The 17,713-nt window shown below is 34.2% G+C and overlaps 1 protein-coding gene across 1 annotated transcript; it reads right to left on the reverse strand.

Annotated features, from left to right (window-relative positions):
- Window positions 1-357: 357 nt before the first annotated feature.
- On the reverse strand, window positions 358-13,492 carry LOC113511045 (uncharacterized). Its single transcript, XM_026894614.3, has 12 exons — window positions 12,971-13,492; window positions 10,702-10,889; window positions 8,872-8,962; window positions 7,765-7,875; window positions 6,763-6,866; window positions 6,202-6,395; window positions 5,373-5,493; window positions 4,230-4,365; window positions 3,101-3,743; window positions 2,485-2,616; window positions 1,580-1,761; window positions 358-752 (listed from the first exon to the last, which is right to left on the reverse strand). The coding sequence occupies exons 1-12, from the start codon at window positions 13,097-13,099 to the stop codon at window positions 570-572; spliced, it is 2,214 nt and encodes a 737-aa protein (XP_026750415.2). The 5' UTR covers window positions 13,100-13,492; the 3' UTR covers window positions 358-569.
- Between the last annotated feature and the right edge of the window lie 4,221 nt (window positions 13,493-17,713).

Consider the following 17,713-nt stretch of genomic DNA (forward strand, 5'->3'; position numbering starts at 1 on the left):
TCAATCCCTAATTTTTTTGTTGCTTATTGCCTCATTATTTTTAGGAGTCAATTCCACTGGTAGAGCATTCTCTTAAAAGGATGATATCTATTCTTATGCAATATTTTTTTTTTTATGTTAACTTAAAATGGCAAACAAGCTAATGGCCCACATGATAGAAAGTAATAATCGTCGCCTATAGACATGAGCAGTACCATGGACATAACAGAGTATACTGTTTCGCCCATGATACCCCCCATGCGTTGCCATTCCTGAAGACTCGGATATTATTCCTCTGTACCCAGTAAATTCACTGCCATATACTACCTCTCAAACCAAAACACAGCTATGCAAACACAACTGCTTCACGGTAGAAACACGAATGGTACAGAGGTGCCCAAGCAAACGACTTTTGTACAAAGTCTCCCTCTAGTAAATGTGGTCTGATTTATACAAATAATGTAAGGCACATTCTCATGTTGTTATGCACGTCGACATAGAGGCAGAATGTATGCGGGAAATGTATACCTCTTTCATCTAAAACTACGTACATTCTATCAAAATAAATTCATTTTATTTAATGTTAAAATCTAAACAACGGTAGCCGGTTGCACACAACTCAACAATTTAAAATTCCTTCCAAATATTTCGCCGTCGCCTAACGTTTGCGGCAGCGGCTGATTCAAGGTTTCTGGTAGAAAGAGCGATGTGATCCCTCCAATCACGCTGAGCACTCCCATTAGAATAAGCGGCAGAGCTCGAGCGTATACAGACTGGAAAAAGAATTATTAATTTATGTAAATTACAAATACGAATAATATAATATCACACTATACCATATCGGCCATTGACTGTCCACAGCTGAACATAGGTCTTCCCCATAATAGGGAGTTTGTAATAGTTACCATGCTTGGCAGGCAGGTTGCTAACCGAATTTACCTAGGTTTTAATTATGTTTTAAGAGGACCGCTGCTACCCCTCTCTCGAACATTAAGTTCCCTTAGTTGCCACTTACGACACCCACGGGAAAAGAAGGGGTGGCTCATTCTATGCAGGGAATGCATGATGTGTATATAATATGTATATTATACTATTTGACAATTATATATATAATTGTCAAATAGTTAAAATTATAGTACATTACTGCAGCGGCCAGCAACTGAAGCATTGATGAACGAACGTTTCTCAAATAATGCGTGGAAATCAAAAACACAATTTTACTTTTTAAATTCAATGACGAATTACGAACAATAATAATTTTTCACGCCCCATAATGTTATTATGTTTTTTTTTTTAATAAACAGCTTTCTATTTGCAAGCCAGTTCGAAATTTAAAATAAAACCTTTTATTAGTTACCTCCTTGGTAGTAGCCATGTTTCGAAGTAAAAGGTCATTCTATTTTTAAATTACAGTACAGATATGAGTTAACATAGTAATTTATCTGGCCGCAAAACACGACAGATATGGATTTTCATACAACTTTTGCCGGCCGTTGCCCGCATGTATCTAGCCAGTACGGCAATTTTGATTTATCTCTAAAAAAACTGTCAAAATAATGCTCACATTTCAAAGCATATTTGAGAAAAATTATTAACGTACCAAATATACAATATATGGACAAGCCAATAAGCCTAGTCCTGCTATAAACGACGCAGCTCCCATAGCCTGTGATCTTAAGACAGTAGGTAGAAGCTCCCCAATCTGAACGTAAAATACAGCGAAAGATGCCGCTATGCATAGCCGACCCAGCATAGCCAGCGTGACTGTTACCCAAGGCCATGCTGAAAACAAAATTTTAATCAGAGTTTGCTAAAATTAAAAGGTTTCATTTTTATATTACTAATAGTAAAGAATATTACGGTCCATCTGGTGGAATATGGTAACCGTCGCCTACAGACATAAACAATACCATATTATACTGTGATACTCTTGATATGTATATCACATGCGTAGCTATTCCTGAGGATTAAGATGTGTCCTATTGCTCACATTTGAGCTAATTTTCTAACTAGTTTTTTTTACGAGAATAAAATAAAAACTCCACCCACGGTGTAGATTTCTACTGACAGAACTAGGAAATTATAACAGGTGAAGATTAAGCAAGATCAGTAGACTCATCGTGACACATTTGCCAAGAATTAATTACAACAATTTATTGGAATGCCATCCTTTTATTAATACTTCTAAATAATCTCTTTCACATCTAAGTATATGAATAAAAAATATCTTATTTAGAATGTGGAATTAAAAAAAAAAATAATTGTCTAATAAACCTCTAATGAAAAAATTAAATTAAAGCATTAAAAAAAGAAAAATGTACTGTAATAAGACATATTATAACTTTGATGTTTCCATATCAATATTCCGTATTTCTGTAAAATAACTGTTAATTTTTTTTATTTGTCATTTTTAAGTCCTTGTTCATATAATTATTGTTTTATATTTTTATTCAAAGATTTATTTTTTCAATAACTTTGTTAATGATCAAATAAAATAATACTAACCTTCAGGAACCAAACCACAGCTAAGACAAGCCACACCGCCTACACTCATAAAGATACAGAGAACCCATCGTCTCCCAAATCGTTCCATACAGCCCCACGCAATGAAATATGAAGGCAACTCTACAGCTCCACCTAAAATGTAAAATATTATTCATTAATAGCTATGATTTGCAACTTTATCTGCAAAAATCAGGTTTCCAACGTATGAATCATGTAGGTATCAGTTTTAGTTGAAAAGCATTCAGCTGTTTGTAGTTCAGATGACAAATATTCATTTCACATAAGATATTTCCCAGAACAAACAAAAGGGGCTGAATTTACTAATGAAATTTAACGGAATTTTGAATATTTTTTTTTTTATACAATTTAGAATTGCAAACAAGCTGACGGTCCACCTGATGGAAAGTGGTAACCGTCGCCTATAGATATGAGCAGTACCATGTAGATAACAGAGTATACTGTTTCGCCCATGATACCCCCCATGCGTTGCCATTCCTGAGGACTCAGGTGTTATTCCTCTGTACCCAGTAAATTCACGCCAAGATATATATCTCTGAACATCAACATATTTCTTTGATAAGAATTAGATTTTTTAATTTTAAATAAAAATACTGACCTATAAAAAACGCTAAATAATCGTCCACACCTAAATTAGGGGTATTGTAGCTTAAACTATTATAAACAACACCCAAAACAACCCAATTGAATGTCAGTATGAAAAACTTTTTTCTAATATTAGGATATCTAAAAATATCGAACAGTGACGCTTTGCAATCACCCTCGGAATTCTGTTCATCCATTCGTTTGTTTTCTATAATATCTTCCTCTACAGTATCTTTAGTGAGAATTTTATTCATGAGCTGTATTGATTTTCTTCTTAGTGTACTTGCTGGAGATTTTGTATACGCATCAGTCTGTGTGGACTTCTGTTGTAATTCAGAATTTAATTGAGATTCTTCATTTATATTTTCATTTTTCAATTCATCGTCCTTAACACTTACTCTACTTTTTAATTTTGCTTTTTTATTTACTATTTCTGCAACTTCAAGAGCAATCATTCTCTCTATATTGTCTCCTTTAATACTTAGCTCTGCTTCTGAAATCCTAGTAAAGTCTGGTCTGAATGTAAGCATATTACTAATTCTTCTGTCTATGTATTCATCTTTGTCTGGATTATCTTGATAATTTCCTATATACCCATTTGCATTGGAACTAATTGTAAGTTCTGCTTCCGCACTCTCCTCTGCTTTTATTCTTTTCTGAAAAAAATTCAATTTTTATAATACATAATATAACTGATATTTTTTTCATATTAAATACATTTTCATATTTTTCTTTAAATAAAAATAATTTAAATATATTAATGAAATAATATTAGGCATTTGAAACTATTTCTGTAAATGATTTATCATAAAAACAAACATAAAATGTATCAATTTAAAGATTTTTGTTTACTAAAACTTGACCTTCTTGTTTTGATTAAACATTCAATATAAAAAAATTAACTAATAGTTTTTTGTTTACAATTGAGTTTAATTTTAGCAAATCTTTGCTGGGAATCAATACGTAAACTGCACATCAATCAAAGAAACTACGCGCCAGAAATTAAAAATTCGTCATTTTACCAGAAATAGGTTTGAGCCCATGAATTAGTCTCTGTACTTTTTTTCAAGACTCACTATACTCCAAAACTTACTACACTACCTATATATATTATTACTGTCTCCCTATTTATGAAAACTTACATGTATTTCTATGAGGAAACCTCGGTGCAGCGTTATACCGTTTTTTCTAGCAAGATCCTTTAATACTTTCTCCGCTTCTGCTATTCGACCTCTACCTACGAGCCATCTTGGAGATTCTGGTATAAGCCAATAGTAACTAAAAATGTAAAAAGATTTATAAAGCGTTACACAATAGAGTTATAAAGCGTTTACTTATATGTTAATTAATAGGTTATTTACATCGGTTCGGTTACCACTAATGAACAGAGATCCCATAAAGGGAGTTTTGCAAGTAGATGCCACGCTTGACAGGCGAGTTGGCAACCGCAGTTAAGCTTCGGTGATGTTTTAAGAAGAACACTACTGCTTATCTCTCAACCTTTAAGTTCACTTCGTCGCCTCTTACGAGACACACGGAAAAGAATGCCAGTTAGTCCTACCATAGAATGGGCTTCTCCTTTCTTGGCAATGAAATACCATTAACTATGAATTAATTTTCTTTTACATAAAGATTAATACTTTACGATTGCAAAGTATTCTTTTGGATAACGATACAGAAAAATAATTAAAAGAAATTAAAAGCAATGTATCCATCTAACGATAACACATTCTTTATTTCATTCCTTTCCCGTGGATGTCGTAAGAAGCGACTAAAAGAGCTTATGTTGGAGGGATGGGCAGCAGCGTCCCTCTTAAAACATCTGTAAAAGCCTAACTGCGGTTGCCAACCCGCCTTCAAAGCGTGGCAACTACTGGCAAAACTCCCCTTATGGGGAAGGCTTGTGTTCAACAGTTTACCAGAGGAAGACTTTGTATAAAAGTCGAATGCTTGGGTACCTCTGCCCCATTCGTGTTTCAACCGTAAAGCAGTTATGTTTGCATGGCTGTGTTTCGGTTTGAAGGGTGGGATATGGCGTTAATTTACTGGGTACGGAAGAATAACACCTGAGTCCTCAGGAATGGCAACGCATGGGGAGTATCATGGGCGAAACAGTATACTCTGTTATGTCCATGGTACTGCTCATGTCTATAGGCAACGGTTACCACTTTCCATCAGATGGGCCGTCAGCTTGTTTGCCATTCTAAGTTGTATAAAAAAAAGTTAACAGTGGACAGTTAAGGGCTGAAATAATAAAATAATAAAAAAACAATAGTGTAACTTACCCATATAAAATGATAAAAGGTAAACTAGTAGCGAGTGATAAGTAGAACCAGTCTCTAAATATATACGCTAGTAAAGATAATAAGCACATGCCGCTAGCAAACAGCATTCCAACGACGATACCTGAAACAATCAGTAAGTATACAATTACTGGTCTAAAGAATAATGAAAGATTTTTTTTATTATTATTTCAGCCGTTGACTGTCCACTGATGGACATAAGCCTTCCCTGTAAGAGGAGTTTTGCCAGTAGTTGCCACGCTTGGCAGGCGGGTTTGCAACCGCAGTTAGGCTTTTAGAGATGTTTTAAGAGGGAATTTGCTGGCCATCCTTCGCCCTTCCTTATTCGCCTCTTACGACACCTACGGGAAAGGAAGGGGTGGCCTATTCTATGCCGGGACCACACGGCGAATTGAAGATTATTTAATAAAAAACCGCTTTAGTTGCAATAAAACCAGTTATTCTGATTTAAAAATGAAACTACTAAACGAATTTTGTTAAAGTTTTTATAGGATTCATTTGTAACTATTTCCTTTAAGTTAAAAAAATATATATAAATCGGTTTAGAACTAACGAATTTATGAGGCAACAAACATAACAAAAAAATACAACTGAACTGAGAACCTTCTTCCTGTTAAAAAAAATTGCTACTTCTATTGTGTCAAAATTAATAAGTTAAAATATAAATGAAATATTCTCAAAAAAAAAGTATTAAAATACGTTTTGATTCTCATAATGTTCTAAGTTACGTATTTAAATTATAAGAATTTAAATACGTGGATTATTATGTGGTAATTCAAACAGTTCAGCAACAGAGTCTCATCTACCTTACCAGTATAAGTTCTTCTTGGCGGTGGCATAAGTTCCAGGGCTAGTACAAATGGAAGCTGATACAGTGCTGGGAAAAACAATCCACTGACAACCCTTACAGCTACATAACTCCAATACGAAGTGGGAAAAGATGCTGCAATCGTCAAAGGGACTTCTAGAAGGATCATCAGCAATATTGTAGGGCGACGACCATACCTGAAAAGTATTTTAATATAATTAATCAAATAATTTTAAAATTTTTTTTAGAAATGTATAATAATTAAATATTAATTCAGTTTATTAAATCCATAATTTTATTTAATATTAATAAGTTTAAAATATGTTTTTACTAATATTATCCACAATTAAATCCATAATCTAATTGAATTAATTTGATAATTAATTAGATATATAAATAATGCAAAAAATGGCAGTAAAAAATGCCATAAGGCTCAGGACGCATTCTAAAATGTCTATAAGCGACACGGCTGTCACTTGCCATCCAGTAAGCAGTCAGCTTGTTTGAAAACATAATTACATTTTTATATTTCACTATAATCTTTTATGAAAAAAAATCACATACCTATCAGACATCCATCCAAAGAAGAGATTTCCAAATATAGATCCGACCCAGAAAAGTGTATTGGCTGTTCTTGGTAACCAGTCTTTGTCACAAAACAGGGAAAACTGTAAAATAAATGTCAATCTTACTAATATGTACAATAAAATAATAACTAGACGATGTTTGTATACATTTAAGAGATATTATATAAGAAATATTTATATGAATAAGACAAACAGAAACCAAAATATTTTTATACGCCAATTTGGATGCGATTTTCACAGTTGTATTCTTGCAGATCTGATTTACAATCCGGTATATGTTTTCTATTTAAAACGCCATCTAGAAGTAGATAGAAGAAAACCGGTTGCATTTTGTTATATTTTTCCTATTTTCATTGAAACCGATTCGATTAAAATGTTTTATATACGCGGAATTATAGTGGGATTTCGAGCTTTAAATCATTATAGGACCAGTTTGAGAGTAAACAGTACTAATTGCAAAATAAATTAACAAGTCGGTTCAGAATATATACATACAGAAAAAATACAGGGTAATTAAAAAAAACTTCTCAAGTTTTGAAAGCAGACATGTAGACGCTCCACCTGATAAAAGTGGCTAACGTTGCCCACGGAAAACAAGTAACACTAGAGGTGTTGCCACTACGTTGACGGCTTTGTAAATATTTGTAGATGCGTTTAAATTAAATAAGAGAGTCGTCATCTTCATCACTTCAACTGCTGGATATAGGACTTCCCCAGTAGCTACAAACATGTTCGATCCTCCACTTTCTACTGGGGATGCACACATTGTAGATTCTTTTCATTGGAGAGTTTACGCTTATAGAAGCGTAACTAAGACAAGCAGTTTGGCGACTGGAATTTTTGGGAGGATTTTCAAAGGAGTTTAGAGGATAGGTTGTCACTTTGTGGTAGGACACAGGATTCGATAGTGATAGCTATGGTCTCCAAGAGCACGTACCCGTATTTAGGGAAGAAATTAGGGATTAAATATGTAAAATACCTCAGTGACTAAGGTCCTCTCATAATGTTCTGTACTGTAACGCCAGCCATTGATGCAGGCAGTAGAATTCTCACTTCTTAATGCTAGAATTGCTTCTTCTATTTCTGTTATCTATAAAAAATAACATTTTGCTTAATTATATATATTAAATTTTTTTATACCACTGACGTGACAATCGAAGCACATGGCCCACCTGTTGGTAAGTGGTTACCGTAGCCTATAAACGCCTGCATTAGCAGGGGTATTACGCGCGCGTTACCGACCCTGAAGAAACCTCTTTATCCCCCTTTTGAAGAACCCCATGCTGTAGTCTCTTGGGAAAACCTCGGCTGGGAGCTCATTCCATAACCTGAATGTTCGTGGGAGACAACATCTCTGAAAGCGCGTTGTACGCGACCATTTAGGCTGTAGGATATGAGGATGAACTCCCTGTCGAAATTAGAATCAATTCGAATATCCGTTTTCTCAAATTTCAGTTGGCTTTTAAATTACAAATTTAAAAGAGAATAGAGTTAAAACTATTGTACTTTCGATTACATTTTATACCATATTCGCCATTATATCTTCCTCATAGAATATCATAAGGAATAGTCCTGAGTCACCTGGCATCCACTGACTCCCTGCAATGCATTTAAAGTCGTCACTCCATCTAGTGAGAGATTGCCCTACACTGTGTTTGCTTTGGCCGCTACTCAAAAATCTTTCAGACGTCCCTCTTCGCAGCTAGGTCTATCACTTACCGACAGTTTTTTTTATACAACTTAAAAAGTCAAACAAGCTGACGGCCTACCTGATAGAAAATGGTAACCGTCGCCTATAGACATGAACAATACCATGGACATAACAGAATATACTGTTTCGCCCATGACACCCCCCATGCGTTGCCATTCCTTAGGACTCAGCTGTTATTCCTCTGTACCCTGTAAATTTACGCCATATCCTACCCTTTAAACCGAAACACAGCCATGCAAACACAACTGCTTTACGGTTGAAACACGAATAGGGCAGAGGTACCCAAGCAGACGACTTTTGTACAAAGTGTTTTTTTTCTTTTGACTTTTGTAACCTAGTTAACAAACATGGGATATTATGACCACTATGACTTACTTGTTTTTTTCGTTTCTCTTCGCCTTCAGCTGGCAACAATTGACGGATTGTGACCATCCGCATACCGCCACCTTCGTACACATATCTTGTACTGAAAATGTATGGGACAAAATGTATGAAATGGCATTTTTATTGACAAAAATTAAAAATTATGACCTACAAAAAAAACTCATTTCATTTGGGACAAAACCAGTTGTATTGGCTTAAAAAGTAAAGTAATAAACCGGTTTTATTAAAATGTATATAGAACCAATCTATAAGTATATCCTTTCAAATAAAATAAGAATTTGCAACTGATGGAGTTATGAAGAGAGAAAGAGAGAAGAAGAATGAAATATAAAATAATACGACCGAATTGGGAACCTCTGTGACGTCTGTTGAAAATGAATTGATGCACCAAATTAAGCATTGGTACACAATACCATATATCATGGTAGATTAGTTAGGAATTAGTAATGATAATGTACAGTGGATTGGAGTTTGACCTAAAATGGTGTATGAGGGAAAGGTTTGTTAGTAATGGGGACGGAAATCCCCATAGGAAAACCCTATCAAATCGACTTCCTTCAGGTTCCGCCTGGAAACCGTCGTGATTAATTATTGTCAAAAACATTGCGATGGGCCAGCTGATATGACTTCATGCGTACCTATCATCGATCACTGGTCTCTCGTTATATCAATAGCGCAGGCGGATAGGATTACCGTTATCACCCATTAAAAAAACATGGTGTATAAGAATTAACCTGTCCATCACTAACAATCTTCCAGTGCCCCCCCCCCTCTCATCACCAAAACATTGTAAATAAAAAATAGAAGTTTACAAGTATTTACAGTAAAGTACTAGGAGAGCAGAAATATACAGGAGATGACAATATTGTATAGATTTTCTAAATGTTGAGTCGGAATGGAAAATGCTTTTTTTTTCAAATATTTATGATAATACGTATAAACGATTATAAATAGTTGATCTTCGTAGAATAAACAGAAATAAAAAAAAAAATAAAAAAAAAATTCAAATTTATTTACATTATCATCTTATTGTTATGACCGATGAATATAGTCCACTATAGATAAAAAAAAAATATTGTGCAATACTTGGTACAAGGCGGCACAGTATATACTGTGATGTCTGTAGCGCCTATTGTTTATGTTTATATATAATTATCCAACATGTGACCCTTCTGTTTGTCTGTTATTCCGTGTAAAAATACTATTTAAATAACATATTCTACTAAGATTCTAAGAAAATATGTTATTAAAAAGTTTATTTATTCTATAGTGTCTTATTTTATCTATTGGCTAATATCTCAGTAAATATTATGTCCACACTTGAGGATAATGACAGGATAAACGATAACGAGATACGTTAGAAAAACAGCAAGTTGTGTATTTTTTTTTTTCTCTATACGCAATGTTAGGTAAAAAAAATTTATATCAAAAATTAAAGGGCGACTAAAATTATTGTAGAAATTAAAATTTTTTTTTCATCGTTTCTATAGTTGTAACATATACACCCAAATATCGTTGTAGAAATTACGTTACAGTTTAAACCCACGCCACTTCGATCAGAAAAAGTTTGCGTCAAATCTATGTAACCAGTTCATTTAATATGAAAATTGTACATTATAAAAACCAAGTCTTATATTATACCTGTCTATACCGATATTTTTGATAAAGGCGTATTGTTGTAAATAGGTGTTCAACACTACGAATACTCATTTGTTTTATTGTGTTTATACCTCTTGGTGGTTGCATAAATTCTTTTTGGATTTTCATTGATATAAAAGCAGTGCCGACTCTTAAATAACTTAATGTTAGAAACGTAGTTACCTTTCATGCACATAGTCACTGAGCGCCTCGTACAACGCCTGTGTGTCGACACTATACGCTCTGCAACCTTCGTAGACGTCATGCTGCCTTGGTACAGTGAGAGATCGAAGTAGGTCACCTGGTAGCTCTAGAGCCTCTAATTCTTGGGGAGGAGCACACCAGTGTTCTGGCGATGCATTGGTGAACACCTAGAATAGTTATGTAAAGGTTTAAAGGCGACCTTGAATAGACAAATGCAGTGTAAACTGACCCTTCACAAAATGAAGAGATAACCTCAAATACATCGCAAACTCATATAGTAGGATAGTAAAATGCATTCAACTGTATGTGTTTTTAATTTCTCGATATCATGAATTTGTATGATTGGCCTGACGTTATTCTTGATAAAAAAAATATCTTCAATGAACTTTCTTATTGCATCTTATATGTGTATACATAATGTGCTTTGGGCCATACTTTGAGCAAAAATATGATGGAGAACTATTTACTAGAGATGATTGATAATATTTTTACTAAAATATTATTGCCAACGTAATTTTACAGAATACAAATTTGAATTTGAGCAAATTAATTTATATTAATATATATATATATATATATATATATATATATATATATATATATATATATATATATATATATATATATATATATATATAAAACTATTTTCTAATTTTAAGCAATGGGTTATGTTCATTAATATTTAACTATTTAACTTTATTACATACACGAATTTATTTAGATAGACATTTCCTAGTGGCTCCCTAGCTCTCTTTCTAACCATAACGACTTCAACCTCCAGTTGTAGTTAATGCTAGCTAGAATTTGTCTAGTAATAAATAATAGCAGAGCACAATCAAATTTGTAACATCAACGTCCACGATAAAGACAGGTACTCCCAGTTATATCGATGCTCCAAGATTATAATACTATCGTCGTTATTACATCTATCTACAAGCTATGTGTCCCTGGTACCTTCTACAACTCTATTACAAGAAAAAAACTTCTTATGTTTTTTATTCTACTTTTTTTTATACAAATATAAAATGACATTTCATATTTTATAAAAAAGAAAAAAACAAGTTGATGGTCCATCTGAGAAAAAAATTTAACTATCATTTATAGAAATGAACAGCATCACAGACAAACTGTATTTTTTTTAATGAATGATAATGGAATGGTAGGTAACCCCACCCGCGCTATCGGTATACACCGGCGGGGCATCAGTGAAGAATGATAGGTTTGGATGAAGTAGCTCAGTTAGCCACTCGTGACGAATTCAACAAGAATTGTACTCGATGGTTTCCAGGGGGAACCACGTGGAGGTCGACCTAATAAGGCATATTGCTAGCAATGGTGCTGTCAAACTCCATTGCTAGCAATCCCTTTCCTCCCAGACAAACAGTATTATGCCGACCATTCTTGCCTGACACTGTTATACTTCTGTGTTTAGTAAGTTCGGAAAAGGAAAGATGGGAGGCCTTTATGCGGTTAGGCAAAATAAATAGGAGGCAAAATAACACAATTAGTCATGCAGGGAAGTTTTGAAAGCTGTCTTCTATTTCTATTACTATCATTTATTTATTTATTTATTTAAGGAACACCAACAGCATATTGCATTATAACATATAGGTATAACAACATTAAATACAATACTTAATATTAATGCACATGCCTATTATAGGTATTCACAGCATTCACTTTAACATAATTATACAGTGTAAGAAATTTAAGTAAATAACAAAAATAAACATGTAATCTAAGTTGTGAGCAATATCACACTCATATTATCCAAAGAGTAGCCATTCTCGAGGACTGAAAAACATATAAATTCATAATTGCCAGTCCTCACTTCACGTGAAGATTTCTTTTTTAAATTACTTTGAAAATAAAATAAAGTTCTATTGCTCGTTAGTAATCTAGCTATGTATTCGTATATGTGAAAAAATTATTACTTTATTTATTTATTTAAAGGAACACCAACGACATATTGCATTATAACACATGTAACAAACATTAAATACGATACAATATTAATGCACATCCGTATTAAAGGTATTCACAGCATTTACTTTAACATAATCATACAGTATGAAATGAAGTAAACAATTTTAAGGGATTAAATAACACTAGACTACAAATATTTTAAAAGTTGCGTTATTAGTTATGGAAATATACATGTAACCTGACTTTTTTCTATATACTATTAATTTAGCATCCTTAGATTAGATATATAGAATATGGTGTAGCTTATATAATCATAAAATACCTGTGAGAAAATTAAAAATGACGTCGGTATTCCAGCCAATCCGCACAGCAAATAAAAGAGGAGAATATGCCACCAGCCTCTTTTGGTGGCCAGTATAGCAGCCTCATCTAATTCCTTGGTCCAAGCCATGACGTCACCTCAGAATTATTTGCAAAGGTATCGGGGAAACCAGTTTATAATAAAGCATATTTTTCGTGTACATTTCGATGTTTTATAAATTAAAATTGTATAAAATTTTATTAAAATTTTCACAAATTTATGCCAGTTCGTTGTGTTTTATTTTATTTTATTTTAAATTGATAACTTTAAAAATACTCTTTATTAAATAAACGTCACGACTTTGACACCACACTATTAGAATTTTAAGCATTTAATGTATAATTTATTATTAAAACACTTCAATCAGTAGCGACTTGTTTAATTTAAAACACGATTACTAATTATAATTGTTTATAAATTTACATGAGTTTGTTTTATTTTATTTATAATTAGACGCGATTTTTTTTAATAATTAATACTCCTTATATATTTATTCAAATATTTAATATTTATTGTTAATAATGACAAAAATAATATAACAATTTTAATTAATAACTTTATCGTAATTTTAAATAAATATCTTTACAAGTAAAAGCACTATTTACGCATATACCGGCACTTCACTTCACATAATGTTTGCATTAATCTAATACTGTTTACATAAATATAAGTGTTTGTGTAGACACGTTTGTCCGTTCGTAGGCCAGTTTAGTGTAGTACTAAACGTAAAACACATTGGTACGAATAACAGCGACCACACGTATTAACCGACCATTCCAAGTATTAGTGTGATGCACTTTCATTATATTAGTTGATATAGGCGCGTTGTACTGATAGGGTTTTCATATAAATTTACTGTATAAACTCACTTGATTCTCACTCGAGTTTTTACCTTACCGTATATCGTCATAGTCGTAGAATACTGACGGATCTATATATGTAATGTTTGTCAGATCCGTCAGTATTCTACGACTATGACGATATGTTGATATCAACCGTGCTGTCTACTATTGAACATGGGCCTCCCTTTGGGGGGATTTGCCAGTAGTTGCTACATTTGGCAGGCAGTTGGTAACCTCAATTAGACTTTGATGATATTTTAAAAGGAACGTTATTGCCCATCCCTCGTCCAGCAACTTCTCACGGGAAATGAAGGGATTTTTTTTTAATGGATGATAATGGAATGGTAATCCCGCCTGCGCTAACGGTATACGCTGGCGAGGCACCAGTGAGGGATGATAGGTAAGGATGAAGCAGGTCAGTTGGCCTATCGAGACTAACAATAAATCAATCACAATAGTTTCCAGGAGGAACCGCGTGGAGGTCGACCTAATAGGGTATATTGCTAGCGATGAGATTGTTAATTACCATTACTACCAATCCCCTCTCCCCCTGGATAGGAAGGGGTGGCCTATTCAATGCCGGGACCACACAAGAAGACATTATATACTTGTAAATACATTATATTGGTATTATTTTATGGTAGTCTATGGTGGAGACCTATGTCCAGCAGTGGACGGATAATAGCTGAAATGTTGATGAAGATGATTAATATTATTAGTAGTGTGGTCCCAGCATAGAATAGGCCACCCCTTCCTCTCCCGTGAATGTCGTAAGAGGCGATAAAGGGAGGGCGAGGGATGGACAGCAGCGTCCCTCTTAAAACATGTCCAAAGCCTAACTGCGGTTGCCAACCAACCTATCTAGCGAGACAATTACTGGCAAAAACTCCTTACGTTCATCAGTGGACAGTTAGCTGTTCATTGCTAAATAGGCTGATATGACGATGATAATAATACCAGAGGGAGACTTTGTACAAAAGTCATTTGCTTGGGCACCTCTGTCCCATTCGTGTTTCTACCGTGGAGCAGTCGTATTTGGATGGTTGTGTTTCGGTTTGAAGAGTGGGATATGGCAGTGAATTTACAGGGTACAGAGGAATAACACTCGAGTTCTAAGAAATGGCAACGCATGGGCGAAACAGTATACTCTTTTATGTCCGTGGTACTGCTCATGTCTATAGGCGACGGTTACCACTTTACATCAGGTGCGCCGTCAGCTTGTTTGGCATTCTAAGTTGAATAAAAGAAAATGTTAGCAAGTTAGAAATAAATTAAAAAAAAAAATTAAAATTTATAATATTAGTAAATATGCTATTATTGGCGTGGAGCCGCGTAATATGACGTACGTACAAACAGACGGCTGTTGTCTTATCTGTTAATGTATTTTCATACTTACGCACAGCGAAATATTTATCATAATACTACGCGCCATTTTATCAAGTTTTGTAACAGAAAGGTTAGCTACCTATAGGTGACTCAGGCATGCCTTTTCATATATTTACTACTAGAAATAAGTACGAATATAGTATTGTAATTCGCTGTGTGGTCCCAGCATCCAATAAGCCACTCCTTCCTTTCCCATGTGTGTCGTAAGTGGCGACTAAGGAAGCTTAATTATAGAGGGATAGGCAGCAAGAGGATGCCACGCTTGGCTGGCGAATTAGCAACCGCAGTTAGACTTTGGTGATGTTTTAAAAACGAAGCTGTGGCCTATTCTATGCCGGGACAACATGGGAAGATATTATATGTATGTATTTATATGTGTATGTTTATGTATTTTGTATGTATGTTATATGTGTATATGTATGTATATATATATATGTATGTGTATGTATGTATGTATATATATTGTTATAGTAAGTAGTTTAATAAATTATATGTATTTGATATTTTTGTGCATTACATGTTTTTGTATTTTGTGCACGAAAATTGTTGATTCACTCTTGCGCCAACTGCCCACTTCTATCTGTTCTCCCTTAACTAAAGGTTGTCTGTAAGAGATTGCCCTAGCGATAAGACCGCCTTTTGTACCTTTATGTGTATATTTCAATCTGTATTTATGTTACTGTATTTCATTTGAATTATTCACTTGTCATTGTATATTTTTATTTATGGTGCAATAAAGAGTTAAATAAATAAATAATAAAATAGATATATTTTTTTATACAACTTAGAATGGCAAACAAGCTGATGGCCCACCTATAAACATGAACAGTAACATGGGCATAACAGAGTATACTGTTTCGCCCATGATACCCCCCATGCGTTGCCATTCCTGAGGACTCAGATGTTATTCCTCTGTACCCTGTAAATTCACGCCGTATCCCACCCTTCAAACCAAATCACAGTCACGCAAACACAACTGTTTCACGGTAGAAACACGAATGGGACAGAGGTACTCAAGCAATCGACTTTTGTACAAAGTCTCCCTCTGGTATCTGGTAAATATATTATATTGTTATTACTAGCCGTTTAATTCCCGCATAGAATAGATCACTCCTTTTTTCCCATAGATGTCGATTAAGAGAACTTCATAGTGGAGAGATGGGCAGCAATATCCCTCTTTAAACATTACCATCTTTAAGCCTAACTGCGGTTACTAACCCGTCTGCCAAGCGTGGCAACTTCAAAATCCTCCAAAGGGAGGGCTGAACACAGCCCTCAGTAGACAGTTAACACACTCACATTCAAATTTATAATATTAGTAAATATATTTATTTAAAAATGTAGAAAATATCACATATTTTCTTTGCAGGTATTTCTTATTTAATACTAGCCCTTTTCCCACGGCATTGCCCGCGTTAATCGGCATATAAAGCATCTTACATTTTAAGTTAGGATTTAACTAAATAGAGTAAGCAAAACAGGCTCCTTTTCCACTAGCGCTGACTCATGAACAATTATTGTCAACATCGTCATCATCCTACCCTTATTCCTATTACTATTTGAGGTCGCCATAATTTTTTTTTATACAGCTTAGAATGGCAAACAAGCTGACGGCCCATCTGATGGAAAGTGGTAACCGTTGCCTACAGACATGAGCAGTACCAGCAGCAGCAGTATCTTTCCATTCTGGCCATATTATCTTTTACAGAGTCCATCCTCTTTTTTTTTTATACATATTACGAAAAGATTTAGCATATAGTTTTACGACAAATAAATACAATACAAAATTAAACTAAACATATAAACCCTTCTCTTGAATCATTCATATCTATTGACGAAAACTGCATTAAAATCCGTTGCATACTTTAGAAGCTTAGATTATGTAGATAAAGCATTGAGTCTCAAAAACGGGTCAACTCTTTGGCAAGTAATTGTCAAATTAGCTGACTCGTTTTTTTTTTTTATCAGTGTTCTATATACTTACACACATAATATATCTTGGCGTTTTAATTAATAAATAAAATTAGTGTTTACGCATTAAAAAAGATGCAGAAATTATAAAACAAAATTAATATGGAAGTTAAAAAGGAATCACTCATAACTATTTAGCACGCAAAATTATATTAAAAAAATCGACCCGTCTCTCTGGAAGCATATCTATGGAGACACTCTATCTACATAATCTAAGTTCAAAAGATATAAGCGTACAGACGGTGAGAAACAACTCTGTTTTACACTTTTCTTTTTTACAACTTAGAATGGCAAACAAGCTGACGGCCCACCTGATGGAAAGTGATAACCGTCGCCTATAGACATGAGCAGTAACATGGACATAACAAAGTTTACTGTTTCGCCCATGATACCTCCCATGCGTTGCTATTCCTGAGGACTCAGGTGTTATTTCTCTGTACCCTGTAAATTCACCCCATATCCCACCCTTTAAACCGAAACACAGCCATGCAAACACAACTGCTTC

The sequence above is a fragment of the Galleria mellonella genome, unplaced genomic scaffold (genome assembly GCF_026898425.1).
Source record: "Galleria mellonella isolate WM207_F2 unplaced genomic scaffold, CSIRO_AGI_GalMel_v1 utg109, whole genome shotgun sequence".
Taxonomy (NCBI): domain Eukaryota; kingdom Metazoa; phylum Arthropoda; class Insecta; order Lepidoptera; family Pyralidae; genus Galleria; species Galleria mellonella.

Excerpts from the sequence above, each read along its gene's own strand:
- LOC113511045 (XM_026894614.3), bottom strand. The coding sequence starts at position 13,099 with ATGGCTTGGACCAAGGAATTAGATGAGGCTGCTATACTGGCCACCAAA. Across the intron at positions 3,744-4,229 it reads GTTTCCTCATAGAAATACAT|AAAAGAATAAAAGCAGAGGA; the intron begins GTAAGTTTTCAT and ends AATTTTTTTCAG. Across the intron at positions 1,762-2,484 it reads CTGTGGTTTGGTTCCTGAAG|CATGGCCTTGGGTAACAGTC; the intron begins GTTAGTATTATT and ends TTTTGTTTTCAG.